The sequence below is a fragment of the Benincasa hispida genome, chromosome 4 (genome assembly GCF_009727055.1).
Source record: "Benincasa hispida cultivar B227 chromosome 4, ASM972705v1, whole genome shotgun sequence".
Taxonomy (NCBI): domain Eukaryota; kingdom Viridiplantae; phylum Streptophyta; class Magnoliopsida; order Cucurbitales; family Cucurbitaceae; genus Benincasa; species Benincasa hispida.
This window is the reverse complement of record NC_052352.1, coordinates 41,685,970-41,700,607: the sequence shown is the minus strand read 5'-3', so window position 1 is coordinate 41,700,607 and position 14,638 is coordinate 41,685,970. Positions and strand designations below refer to the sequence as shown.

Here is a 14,638-nt window from a genome sequence, read left to right as displayed (position 1 = left end):
TTGGAACCTAAGCAATTAAAAAAAATCTTAAAAAAGAAGTTAGTAATCTAATTTTTAGTGATGTTCACTTTGATTTTTGACATTGGCTAAACTTAAGATGAGTATTTAATGAAAAATCAAGATTAAATATAAATATTTGAAGCCTTAGAGATCAAATTAAAATAAAACACAAAAGTAAGGGGAAAATATAACATTTTAAAATATTGGGACTAAACAGAAATTAAGCTCAAATTTTAACACTAAAAGTTTGATATTTTGAAATCTATAAATCAAGTAGAAACTAACTTAAAACCTAAAGCAATTAAAAATGTATTTTTTTTCTAAAAAAAAAAAAGAGTTAGTAATCTATATCTATCCTTGAGTTTGAATATTTTTCACTTAAATCAAATTAACTTTTTACTAGTGTTCTCCTTGATTTTTGGCCTTGGCTAAACTTTGAGTATTTAATAAAAATTTGAGACAAAATATAAATATTTGAAATCTTAAAGATTAAATAAAATAAAACTTAAAAGTCAAAGAGGAAAATGTAACATTTTAAAATATTGGGACCAAATGAAAATGAAGTTCAAAATCTAAGGCTAAAAGTTTAATATTTTGAAATCTAGAAAAGAATTAGAAAGTGGACTTAAAACCTGATTAAAAATGTTTTTTTCCAGAAAAAAAAAAGTTAGTGATCTATGCTTTATTATGTTGCATATTGTGTTATTTACGCCATTTTGCATATAGTACGGTTTTGCAATTTGCGATTATTTTTTTTACAAAATAAAGTATACAATTAATTGCTGTGATACAAAAAATTTCGAACATGTCCGTAGACATACAAATATCCTTTCATTAAATTGTATAGCATATCCTTACAACCATCAGTCAAAGATACACAAAATTAAACACAACAAAAAAAAATATGTTTTCCTTCATCCCTTTCTCCTAACTCCCTGATTCTCTCTTTAAAATAGCAAAACAGAATAATAAATCCGTTATAAAAATGGCAAAACAAAATAAAAGAAATAATAAATCAAACTTTTAAAAATCCAAAGTACCATAACACATGGATACAAACCTTGTTACACTAGAGGAAAAGAGACCTACGATAGCTTCGAAAAAAACGCTATAATAGGTCTTTTATAGCATTTAGTAACACGCTATGAAATTCTTGATTTTTTATAGTATTTTGCAAACCACAATTAATCTTTTTATCATCTAAGATAGCATTTTAAATCAAATATAAAAATGCTTTTATAACCAAAATTTGAGGTTATTGTTCATCTATTATAGCATTTATTTGAAATTATAACTATTTGTTTAATGAATGCTATAATAAGCCTTCAAATTAGCTTTTTAAAATTTTTATAGCTTTTTTTATGAACTTTTTATATCTTTTCGATTATATTCATGTTGATATTATTGTGCTAAATACCTTGAAAGTGACAAAATGTATATATCTAAATAAGCATTTATACAAGATTCAAATTGTCAAAAAAAAAAATGAAGAAATATATTAATTATTATCTTACATATAGAGATGAACAAAACATAGACTTAATAAATTACATGTTGATATAACAAATCTAATTAACTCCAAGTTAATTGTATTTATTGTCTAGGTATTGTATTTATTGGTATATCTTCAGCAACCTACAAAAAGTCATTAAGTAATAAAAAATTAGTAAAATTATTGAAGTAAAGAACAAAAATAATAAATAGATGTACATACAAATTAGAACTTTGCACTTCCCGTTGCATCTTCAATGTGTCTTGGGATGATAGAAAAAAATAAAGATGGAAAATAAAAAGAACCTATTAATATCTATAAACAAAATCCATAAAGATGGAATAGACAACTCTTTCCCTTCCTATCGATGAAGTCTTTTCCTCTTCCCCATCCTTCCATCTTCAAGGTTGTTCTCCATAGTGTGCAACCAGAATTAAACAAAAACCTAAAAGAATCTCACAGAAAATTTTGTCTAGGCGTTTCGTACTCACAAAATCCGTTCGTGTGGAGCGAAGGTGACCCCGAGGCAACGACTGATGGTCAGCGACTGGTGCTGGTAAAAGACAAAATGGGAGAAAAGAAGGAGGGAGATCAGAGAAGAGAAAAAACATAACACCCACTGGAAGCTAGTGCAGACAACGACGACGAGGTGCTGCACACGACATGACTTGGCTTGCAGCCGAGTGAGAGGAGAAAGACGACGAACTTCTCCTGTGGGTCTGATGCAGTCGGCTAAGCGAGAGAGAGAGAGGGATTAAAATCTTGAGACTAAGTGAGGGGAAGAGAGATTTCGTGTGTGGGGGCCGACTGATAGAGGGATTTAGGCTTTTATTCTTTTTTATTTTATTATTGTTTTTCCTTTTGCTTTTCCCCTTAAATTCCCAATCTTCTAACAAAACAAGTTTCAACTCTGCAAATCTCCGAATTTAATTTAAACCAAATTCTCAGATCTTTTATAATTTATAATTCGAATTTCCAATATTATTTTTTGGCAAAATATCTAGAATTTAACCTAAATAATATGAAATAATTAATTTAAAATTACCTACAAATTCGGAACATCACATTCTGTTTCCGTTTAATTATTCTATCAAGTAAGCAAACTAAAGTGTGTAATTTTATTTACCTATCTAGTCATTCTCATATATTGATAAAAAGTTAATTTGAATTTGATAAATAACAGTTAGTCAAAATTGATAATTAAATTAAACAATCTAATTTGACAAATAACTATATATAATTAGAATTTAGAATGACAAGCCAATATTTTATAACATTGCACAACAATTTTATCTATAAATATAATCTAAACATGTACATCATGATTGAATGAATGAGCAAAAACATGAACCATTAAGGAAAAAAAAACTATATTCATAAATTCCATAACAGAAAACAAAAAACAAGTAAAATATTATCATTTAATCCTAAGATAGAAACACAAAGAGCATAACAGAACAAACTTTAAAAAGCAATATTTTATTATACAATTATATATGATTATGTTGTAACAAAGGGATGTGAAACATATAAAGTATATTGATAATAGATGGAGAAATTAACATTTATTAAAAAAATAAAATTATAACATGACTAAAATTGTAAATGTATGAGAAACAATATATAAAGTATAGTAATAATATATGGAAAATACTTGAAGCAAATAAAACCATCCATAAATGTTTACAATGAAAAATATGAGGTAAAAATACAAAAACAAATAAAAACCCAAACTCAACTGGGTATTGGATTTTTACATGACCTACGATTATGACCCTTACTACCAAAATGAGTACAACCTACTGTTTTCCTATTTTCTAATCAAGATGGGATTCTCTTTTTCCTAGGTCTTCTAGTCAGGCATTTGACTTGAGGAGGACGAATGGGGTTGTCGTTCAAATTACAGAGACTTGAAAATTGTTACACGTTACCAATAGGTCATGTTTCCTACCTATATAGTAGTTATTTTCATGCCACTTACCATTGAACAAAACTTTTAATCATTCAACAACGTAACAAGAAAGCGTTTTGCACAGAGGATGAAGAAAGCTAGGGCTACGTGTTGTATTCTAATATAAAAAAAATCATTTAAAACCTGTGAATCTTGGTTAAGATTAATAGAAAGAATAATATAAATAAGATATCTCAGCTAGGATAATTAATACAATATGATATTTTAAATTTCAAAACAAGATTTGAAAATTAGTTGATGTAGAAGATTCGAAAATTGAACAACTATTAAATCTAATTTGAAAATTCAAAACAACTATTAAATCTCAAGATTTATGGCAAATATAAAACCCCACAAACTAGGTTTTGAGTTCTTTTCTCTGCCTTTCTTCCGGGTGGTTTGCGAGTTTGCGTCTATGTGTTGGTTTGTTCTGGTCTTATCCTTTTGGTTTTGTTGATACCTTGATCCCGGACAGTGGAATCCTCTTTGTTGTTGTATAATAATATCACCTATTCTAAAAAAATTATCCATTTGAAATGATAATCTTAGTTGACGTTGAAAGTTTATATATAGTTGAGCAATTAATTAATTACAGTCTCATTAATAAAGATGTCAAATTAATTACACTGCAATTAAAAGAGGGACAATGAGGATATTTTAGGATTTCAGAAAATGTGCTCACGTGACATATATGTGTTTTGCTATAATTTAAAAGGATCTCGTCTTCTTCAATTTTTTCAAATGATAATGTAATTACTGCTATATACCTAATTATTCCTTTGAAAGTTACCATTCGAGATGATGACTATGACAGTGACCTTAAACGAAAATTTATATTAAGGTTATTTCATATCGTATGAAGTCTCGACTTAGTCCAACATTCTAATAAAAATGTGGTTTTAAAATGTTTACAAAAAGTTGCGGTAATTTTACAACTATTAAAATTACTTGAGGGTTTGAAACAAATTACAAAGCCTACATAATATAACTATTTTCATCATGGTGCTATTATTATTAACAATGTGAAAAGGTAGAGTTTGATAAACGTAAATATTTTCTAAGTTTATCAGATTTTGGTTAGAAAATATTCTTGGTCCCAAACTTTTTTCATGAAAAGTATTATTATGATTTAAAGAAATTTCTTATATAGGTACATCAATAAAAGGGGTTTTTTTTTTTTTTGAAACTACAAAGATTTAGTCGATACATATTAAAAATTTACACTTAATTTTGATAAGACTTATTCACGATAAGTATTAAATTTTTACAAAATTGAAAGTATAAAAATTAAATTATTACGTATTAAAATCAAAAACTAGATTTGTTAGAGTTTAGAGAGTAGAGAGACTATATTGGTACAAAATAAATTAATAAAATGTTGCTTCTATCTCTATGAAGTTTAAGGATCGAAGGGATCGAATCTCAACAGAAGCGTTTATTGCTTTACCTTTAACATTTGATTGAAATCACAGAGAACTAAGAAGTGTAAAACCTAAACATTAAACATGTTTGTCCTACTATAAGTTACAGGGAGAAAGGAGAATACATTTGAGTACTCTGATAAGGGTAGTTATTCATAATTACACATTTACATTCAAAACATTTTGACCATTGAGGAAAATAAATTTTCATTAAAATAATAAAGACAGTTTTCCAAAATAAATAACAAATAAGAAAAACCGGGGCCCCTAAAATAATGAGGAAAAAAAATAACTTAAACAAATAAAATTTTGACCAACATCGAGTTTCAAATTAAAACTTTTAAATAGCTTGAAAACGTAAACTGAGCAGAAGCGATTTACATGTCCCATATGGCACGGTCACAAGTCTCTCTAATCACCCGTCGATCCGTTCCTATCATTACCTGAAAAACATAAATTAATAAAGGTTGAGTATAAAATACTCAGTAAGTGATCTCATTACCGGGATCAGGCTATGCATCCATGAGTAGAGAATGATGGCCCGTGGCTTATACAGCTACATCGATTTTTTATGATGAAAAGAAACTAAAAGACGTATTGTCTTGCCTTGACACGCATGTCTAGCGGCCCGTAGGCACATCGTCAAACATGAAAATAACATGAACATGAACCCGTCGACTCACACATGTCTAGCTGCTCGTAGGCACACCATCAAACATGGAAATAACATGAACGTATACCTGTCGGCTCACACATGTCTAGCGGCCCGTAGGCACACCATCAAACATGAAAAATAACATGAACGTAAACCTGTTGGCTCACGCATGTCTAGCGGCCCGTACGCACACCGTCAAACATGAAACATGAAAAAAAAAATATGAACGTAAACATGTCGGTCCACGCATGTCTAGCGGCTCGTAGGCACACCGTCAAATATGAGACTAGACTCGTCGGTCCTCTGAAATAAAACATGCGTCAAGGCGAGACGGTAAACTGCCCTATTGGTCTATTCATGTATCACATACATAATTTCAGTACTGATTAGAAATTCGAACATGCTCATAATACTTATAATTGTCATGCAAAAAATATATCACAAAGACAAAATCATGCTTTTAAAGTCCATTAATTAACTTTGTAAATCTAATCTAGGCCGCCTGGCACGAAGGCACCGGTAATAGTACCACTTACCTCAACTTGGTAAAAAAACACGTAAAACAAAATCTCCTTAGAACTTCTTTAGCACACTTGAATCAACCTAAAGTTGTGGCTTGGTCCAACAAAAATTCCAAAACTTGATTCAATTAGCCAATTTGATCCAGAATTAAATCCAAAATCAATAACTTAATTTTCTCACTATTACTCTCAATCCAAAAGAATAACCAACCAACAACTTACCCAAAACTTATCGATCTTTACCAAATTTCTGCAAAACGAAAAATGGTCTCTAGCTTGATGGTCAATGTCTCAAAACTTCCAAATCTTTAATCTAAGTTTCACACCAAGGAAAGGTTACTAATTTAACCCAAGATCAAATTGGTGAATTTCACCTCCCAAATTATAAGGAAAATAAGTGTTACCCAAAGTTTTTCTCAAAATTCCGACAAAGATCGGACAAGTGGCGGCTGATGGCACGTCGGCTCGTGGCTACCATAGATAGGCAGTGGGTGTTGCTGTTGGACGACATAAATTGTTTAGGCTAGCGGTTGGTAGTGAGGGTATTGCATGAGGAGGGTTTGCGAGAGTGAGAGAGAAGGGAAATTTCTAGTTTTACAGATTTTATTCAGCAGCGATTACGAACAAACCAGAGCTTCAAACAACGATCCAACCGTTCAAAATGAAACTCTATGTCTCGAACAGACTGACCAAATTTGAGCACGATCCAACTGTTCAAACTCCACAATTTTGTGGAAGCTATCGCTGAAAAACCGAATGGCTTTTTCCCCAATTTTTTTCTTCTTTTCACACTCATCTAATTTCGAAAAAATCTCAATTCTTTTATTTGTTTCAAATTTTGAAAAGATAAATAAAATATTTTATCACAATAGCTCCAAAATCTCCAAAGATTCTATTAAATTGAGAAATTAATTAATTTTTCAAATTATCTTAATTTAGGCTTCAAAAACCAAAATTAAAAGGCATAAGATCCATCAATTTGATACAAATTAAATTCTTCCAAATATTTAAATCAATTCAAAACCACATGAAATTAATGATCTCTTTTAAATTTACAGATTAAGGGAAGAGACTTTCTTCTGTTTTGTCAAGAAAATCTTTTCTACAAAATGGGAGTATGAGAGTGAGAATGAAATTGATTCTCTTTAAAGCAAACTTATAAAATCCCTTTCTTTTCATAAATTTCCTTAGAGCATACCAATATAAGTTTTATTCATCCACTTTCTTCAACTTCTTCTTTTAGTTCTTCCTATCCACGAATTTTTTTCTCCCTCCATCTCTTATTTTATTTTCTAAGTGCAAAATAGGGATCTAAATTCTTAAAAAATAGTGATTTTTTTTTTCTTGAAAAAGAAAGTTCTCTTTTTTTGCCATTTATGCAAATGGATCGGCAAAGTACTGATTTTTTCATTTAAAAAATAAAAGTAAAAAAACGTGACCAATATGATTGCACCACGTAGAGGTCAGTAGATAGAGGATACAGCCGTGGAGGTAAGTTTAGCTCTTTAAAATTACCTTACAATTCTTAAACAATTTCCTTTAAAAAAAACTTTGAAAATCAATTTGTATTGATTGGGAAAAAAATCCAAAATGATCCCTAAATTTATCAACTATGTTAAATTGGACCTCAGATTGGGTCTTAAAGCTTCAAGTATTGCGATTTTTACCCAGCTTCATTTTTCGCTGGTGCTCTATGGACTTATCATCCAACATTTTTTAGATAGCACAAATAAAATCATAGCAAGAAATCGTCAAATGCTACCATGACTGTTGCAAGATTAAAAGATTTTATAAAAAAAAAAATGGAAAACAAGAATAAATAAATAATGATAATAAAACCCAAATTATCCACACAGACTAATCTTTTTATATAAATAACAAATACATTAATTGCACATCCATATCAAACTAAATCTAAATATTTAGCACTCATTCTTGTTCTCATATATGAACAAAATATGATTATGAATCTGATGTCCTACTATTGTAACTAATTATGTGAACAAAAGTTCAATTACAAGTCTCAAACAATGGACTCAACTGATCAAGCTATATGTCTTCGAACAAAAAGTTAGAGATTCAAATCTACCCACCCACTTATTAAAAAGAAAAAAAGTTTTTTTCTCTCTTCTTCTTATCATTTTTGTGGCACACTGTTCTAAGAAAATATGCAATAAATGACTATATTTCATCTCCAAACTAAAACGACAAGATGCCAAAGAAAGAACAGCCATTCATTCTGACCTATTGACACAAAGGATGTTGCAAATCCAATTTAGATGGGAGGGAAAAAAAAAAGAAATTTTATATACATATTTGATCTTATACAACATCCATCAGCAGCATTGAGCCAAAGCTTGTTCGGATTCTATCGCTGCTGCTCGTAATCAGATCCAAATACTGCAGTGCTTCCAGAGGGAGAAGACCTTCAAGAAAGAAATTTAGTAAATGAGAATGAGTTTGTTTCATCACATCCAAGAGCTGCTCCAACATTTTGTCCTGCTGCTCTTTGTTCAGGTCTACAGCTTCAAGCCAAGGTAGTATATTTTTCTCTTCATCCAAAAAGTGATGTTTACAGTGTTCCTGTCCCAAAGAAGAAGTAAAGGAAGAGATTGGAAGAAAGAAAAAAAGGCAAGGAAAAAGAAATCAGCTCATAATGAGCAAACAATCTTAGAGTGCAGTAAAGAAAATGTGAAGTGTGAAGTACGTATAAACGATTTTTGCTGATCAAATACCTTGAAACATAAATTTTGATCTTAAAAGTCGTGTGGATTCCACATGATGTTTTATTACAGGATAACTGAATGGCTCTAAAACTCTGCCTGTTATCAATATTGTGTAATAATGAGGCAGAAAAGTAGTTGAATATGAAGTAAAAGTGGTTTGGCTATTGAAGTCTACTAAATCATCACCATGTTAAAAAGCTCAACTTATTAAAGTGTAGTAAATTCAATACATTCTCCACAATGGCATAAAGTAATGTGGATCAATTAGCCTGAATTTAATAACCATCGCAAAAAAGGGTTATGCGAACAGCTAGTCTTATAGTGTGGTCACAAGGTGTCGTGGAGGAAAGAGTTATTGACGCTCCTTCAGTCCACATGATTTAAATGGTTATCTTTATTTCCTACTTTGCCCCTATCTACTTTGATAAAGTCACGATGAGTGTTCTTTGTTTCAATAGGGTCGACCTAAATGACGGCAGAGTAAATAAATGATTCTGACAGAGATATAAATGTGAGTGAAGAGATTTAAGTCTCAAACAAGAATCCTGAAACAACTAGAAATTGGCAATTGAGTCGTAGAAAACAGGTACGAATCACTTAATCTTTTACGTCTTCAACAAGTAGAGTGCGAAGATTTGAACTTTTGACTTCTTGGTCGATGACATATATCTAAACTAGTTGAACTATGCTTAGATTGACAACCACTCAATCCTTTTCTCTTGAGTGGTTTGTTCAGGGTCTTCTTATATAAAAAATTGACAGTAATGCATTTTATCTTTAGAGTTGTTCTACTTCTATTGGATTTGTAGTTAAAGACCTTTGGTCTCTTCCCATAACCAATGAAGAAAACAGATCACGTTGATATGGTTTGACAATTTATCACTCATCCATTGTCTTTCTTTCATCTGATTCTGCTCAGTGGTCAATACACTTTCTCTGGAATCTTAAGCGTAAGGTCTTAAATCCCTATGTCCTAATGTATTTTGAACATGTTAGGATTATAGAAGGCTTGAAGGGAGTTACCTGCAAGAGCTTGAGACGTTTGGAAAGGCTGGAGAGCGCTTCTTGACAAACTGAACTTCCCAAGTCCAAAACGACTGCAGACTTAATGTCTTCTTTGATTCCATTCATGATGGGTAGATCCCTTGCATGCTCCTCGTTTGAAGCTTTACACAATCCTGCATTATATTTATGGCATCTAGCAATTAGTCCCTTCATCTGTACTCCAATATGTATAATATATATGTGCATAGATGATGGGCTCTGTTTGAATAAATCCAAATTCCCATTGTAATAAACCATTACAAGTATATTTGTTTAGAGTAGACCAAAGTCGTCTATGTAAACATAGTTTAGTAGGGAATACATTTTTTTTTCTTAAGGGTAATAGGCTTGAATTCCCACCTTTTTTATGTGAAAAGAACAAATTTATATTGAGATTGTAAATTTCTCCACCCCCATTTCAATTTAAATAGTCACCCTGAGTCCATCTTTTCTAGACACATTAAATATTTTTTTAGGAAAAAAAAATAAAAATCAGGTGAAATTCTTCTAAAACAATAATAAGACCATCGGAAAGAAATGCTCAATTCAGTTCAAATCATATTTAAGCTACCCTATTTATTATATTTTTGTTTTAAAAAAGTTATTTTAATCCTAAATTTTGTACTAGAAAATACTTAGACTTTGCTATTAATTTTTTTTTATATATAAATCACAAATAAATAGATCAAAATTCTGGTTTATACATACATTCATACATATATATATATATATATATAAATGAAAATGCTGGTTAAATAATTGATAGAATAAGAATATTAACACAATTATTTAAATATATCTTTTGTATAGTTTATGGTCTAAAACAATACATTTAAACTAAAAAGTTTCAAGGCTACATTTCAAAACCTTTTAAAAATAAACTACATTTCATTAATAGAAAAAACCAAAAGAAGTTTAAAGACTGAAATAATACATTTGAAATTTTGATGACCAAAACAAATAAATATAGAAAGTAATGGAACAAAATAAAATTTAATAAAAAATTTAGAAACTTGTATAATTAACAATTTAACATGAGTTGTCGTTTTTTTTTTTTTTTCTGAGTACAGGTTGTCTTTTAGTTGCTTCCCCTAGTTTCCTCTCATGTGATTTGTTTTTTAAATAACTGAAAACAGTTTTTCCTTTAAACATGTGAATAGTTTGCACATTTCCATAAAACTAAGTAAAAGAAGCCAAATGTCAAAGTGGTTGAGTTCAGCAGTACTCCTCTTAGATCGAAAGTTCAAATTCTCAACACCCCACTTGTTAGTGTTAAAAAACCAGCCAAAGAACCTCTTTATTTTCCCCAAATTGAAAAGATGGGATAACCAAGAAAGTTATTGAAGTTCATCGCTGTTTCTTACTGATCATCTCAATCTCCAGGGCTAGTTTGATAGATCTAAAACGACCTTTCCTACAATCAATAACGTTTATGAAAATTGCATTAAATCTGTTGTAAACTCACAATCACAAACACTTCTTCTTCCATGTATTTTCTTTCATGATCCGGAAATTTCTAGGATTTGGATTGCATAAACTCAAATTCTATTCAATGTAACGCAGAGCAGAATCAGAACCATGGGACTTACCTCGATCAGCCTTCTCCAAGATCGGGAAGAGGACTCTCTCCTCCATTTGAGCGTGTTCCAGCATCACTTCCAGCAGCTGAGAGTAGCTCTTCCCGAACTTCCTTAGCTCCATCCTCGGCGTTCCCACCGCCGGATCAACGGTCGTTCTCCCTCCACGACTCGCCAGGTCCTTCGCCCATCTCAACATCCTCTCCAAATGCCACAACACGCTCTTGTGCTGCAGCGCCACCACTCTCACGGCAACCAACGACGTCGTTTCGTCGTCGTCAACGCGGCGATTCGACAGTGGTAGCGGCGGATGAGGAAACCTATTATCTATGAACCGAAGCATCCTTTCACGTGAACCGGAAATGGTCTCGGTCCCGATCCGAATAGCCGGCGAATCAGAGCCAAAATGCGGAGTCTCAGAAGGGATGAAACTGAGTTTCACAGACTTGTATAGCAAAGCGAATCGGATGTAGCAGGTGAAAGCATTATTTGGAGGGCCGTAAAGGCGCACGATCGGATTAGAAGGCCCCGCGGTATCGCCACAGCCTCTGATGAACTCCTGAGGCACAATCTCCGCCGCCGATTTCTTCGAACTCCCAAGGCAATTATTCCCCATTGAAGGAACAATTTCCGGTGGTTAACAAGGCGGATTGGAAAAAAACGTTTGATGAAGAAGAAAAGGAAATGCGTGCGAATAAGGAAAATGGATTAAACTACATAAAGCAGCCAAGAAGAAGAAGAAATCCCCAACAAACACAGCAAAGAGGAAAAGCAATGGAATAATATAATGAATAATGAGAAGCTAAAGTAATGGACGTAGTAAGAGAGGAGAAACCAGGTGGCCGGAGGAGGGTTTTCGCGGCGGCGGTGGCGGCGGAGGTTGCTTGTAACGAAAGGGAATTCTGTTGAGAGAAAAATGGAAGAGAGAATCAAATAAATAAAGGAAGTTTGGTTATTGCTTTGGTGAACTGTACTGAACACCCCACGCTCCTTTCTTCTCTGTCTTTTTCTTCTTTTGATTCTTTTATTCTCTATTTTCCATTCTTTGTTTTTTTTCCTCCAAAATTAATGGATAATGAAATTAGGGACCTCTCTCCCATTTTTATATCACATGCTAATGCCATATTCCACCCATGTAAATTAGTTTTGAGATGGAATTCACTTTTATCTAATATGGTATTAGAGTTCATAAAATTCAAATAGATATTTGATTTTAAAAAATAATAATAAAATTCGAAGCAAGAATAGCAAACCCAGAAGACACCATCGAGAGGACATGTCGAGAATTTTACATTAGAAAGATAAAAAGATTTCACAATCTTCAGAATAATAATACTAATTTGGCTACATCTCCCATTATCAATAGGTTAAATTGTAAATCTGGTATATATGGATTGGAGAAAGCCTGAATTTAAGTCCCTATGATTTATAAACAGAATAGTCTCTACAACTATTTACGAGAGTTTTATCAAACCATATAAACTAATTTCTAACTTTTAAAACTACTGTGACTAAACTATTAGTAGAATAAAATATTATTTCTATAACTTCAGCTACTATTTCCATTACCAATTAATTTTCACATAAAACCTCATGAATCCAAAGAGACACCATATTTTTGTGTGGTAAGGGATTCGAATCACCACCTAGTGGTCAATAACACACTTGTATGCTAGTTGAGTTATGCTCGTTTTGACAAGAAGACACCGTCTTGTAAGACACATGTCAAGGATTTCTTTATAGAAAAATGAGATCTCACAATATTTAAAAGAAACATAAGGTACTCCTCCCATAATCAATTGATTGTGAGATTCGCAAACATGATTCAATAGAATAATGATAGGTCTCCAATTATATTATATCAAAAAAGAAAGAATAAAAGAGATAAGGGGAAGTCGGCGGTTGAACCAGTTAAGGATTACTTTCGATGTCGTTGGGAGAAGTTGAGGTTTAAAAAGAGGAAAGAAACCGGAAGAGAGGCAAGGAAGTCTGAATATCAGGAGTGAGGAAGGAGAGCTCTCGAGAGTGGGAGTTCGGAAGTCTTTGTCATGGAGAAGTCATCGTAATGTGTCGCTCATTACCTATTACAACTAAGCGATCGTGTAGTAGAGCTCAGTGATCGTGTAGCATTTGGTAGGCAATCATGTAAAATCTGGTAAGCGACCGTGTAGTAGTTAGTAAGCAATCGTATTGTACATTGTAAACATTCGCTAGGTATTTGTGGACGATCGTCTAGTGTTACTCAGCGATCGTGTAGAGACTATAAGCGATCGTATAGAGTTTTGTAAACGGTCGTTGGGAATTTGATAAGTGATCGTCTAGTATCTGTTTGTCTCACATCGTTTAATAAAGAATTCATTCATCATTTAGTTGCTATTTTGAAAGATTGTACCAACACATTACGATAATAAAATCCTACAAGAATTAGTATCCTAACAAATTGGTATCAAAGCAACCACCTGGGCAAGCATGGTTCAGAAATGTTTTGAATAGAAACTGGAATTACTAGAACAAGTGATCTTGGGATTCAGAGTCGAAATACAAAAATTGCCAACCATAGAGGAGAATTTGGCATCGTTAGCAAAGAGCATTGAGAGTTTGGGATTGCAAGCAGAGAAACATCAACAAATATTCATTTCTTATGTTATGGAAATGGCCAAGAGAAAGGCAAAAGTGACGGAAGAGGCAGAAAGATCGAATACCCATAATGTGTATAAAGCAAATAATTCGGTGAAAGCCACCGGAGAAGATGCGATTTGCGACTGAAGCAAATTCAAAAAAGTAGAAATGTTTGTGTTTAGCAAATGCGATCCAGACGCGTGGTTATTCAGAGCAGACCGCTATTTTTAAATTCATAAGTTGACTGAATTTGAGAAGATGACAGTGGTGGTTGTGAGTTTCGATGGCGCCGTATTAGATTGGCACTGGTCGAAGGAAGGCAGATAGTCATTCAAAGACTGGGAAGATTTGAAGAAAATGATGCTAGTGTGATTCCGATCTTTAAGAGAGGAATCGATCTATGGAAGATTCTTGGCTATTAAACAAGAAACGACGGTGGAGGAATATCGAAATCTGTTCGATAAGTTAGTAGCATCGCTGCCTCATCTGCCGAACAAGGTTCTTGAGGAGACATTCATGAACGGTTTAGTGCCATGAATAAAGGCGGAAGTTGAATGTTGGGATCCCACCGGGTTAGCGTAAATGATGTCGCTAGCACAGTGTGTTGAAGATAGAGAAAATGAGCAGGTCAA

The 14,638-nt window shown here is 32.5% G+C and overlaps 1 protein-coding gene across 1 annotated transcript; it reads right to left on the bottom strand.

Moving 5' to 3' along the window:
• Positions 1–8,000: 8,000 nt before the first annotated feature.
• Positions 8,001–12,382, bottom strand: LOC120075009. Its single transcript, XM_039028145.1, has 3 exons — positions 11,400–12,382; positions 9,790–9,944; positions 8,001–8,623 (listed from the first exon to the last, which is right to left on the bottom strand). Exons 1-3 carry the CDS (start codon positions 12,001–12,003, stop codon positions 8,363–8,365), a joined length of 1,020 nt encoding a protein of 339 aa, XP_038884073.1. The 5' UTR covers positions 12,004–12,382; the 3' UTR covers positions 8,001–8,362.
• Positions 12,383–14,638: the final 2,256 nt, after the last annotated feature.

Coding starts and splice junctions, on each gene's coding strand:
- LOC120075009 (XM_039028145.1), bottom strand. CDS start 12,003: ATGGGGAATAATTGCCTTGGGAGTTCGAAGAAATCGGCGGCGGAGATT. Junction 9,945..11,399: donor CTTGGAGAAGGCTGATCGAG/GTAAGTCCCATG, acceptor AATATAATGCAG/GATTGTGTAAAGCTTCAAAC. Junction 8,624..9,789: donor AACGTCTCAAGCTCTTGCAG/GTAACTCCCTTC, acceptor TCTTTGGGACAG/GAACACTGTAAACATCACTT.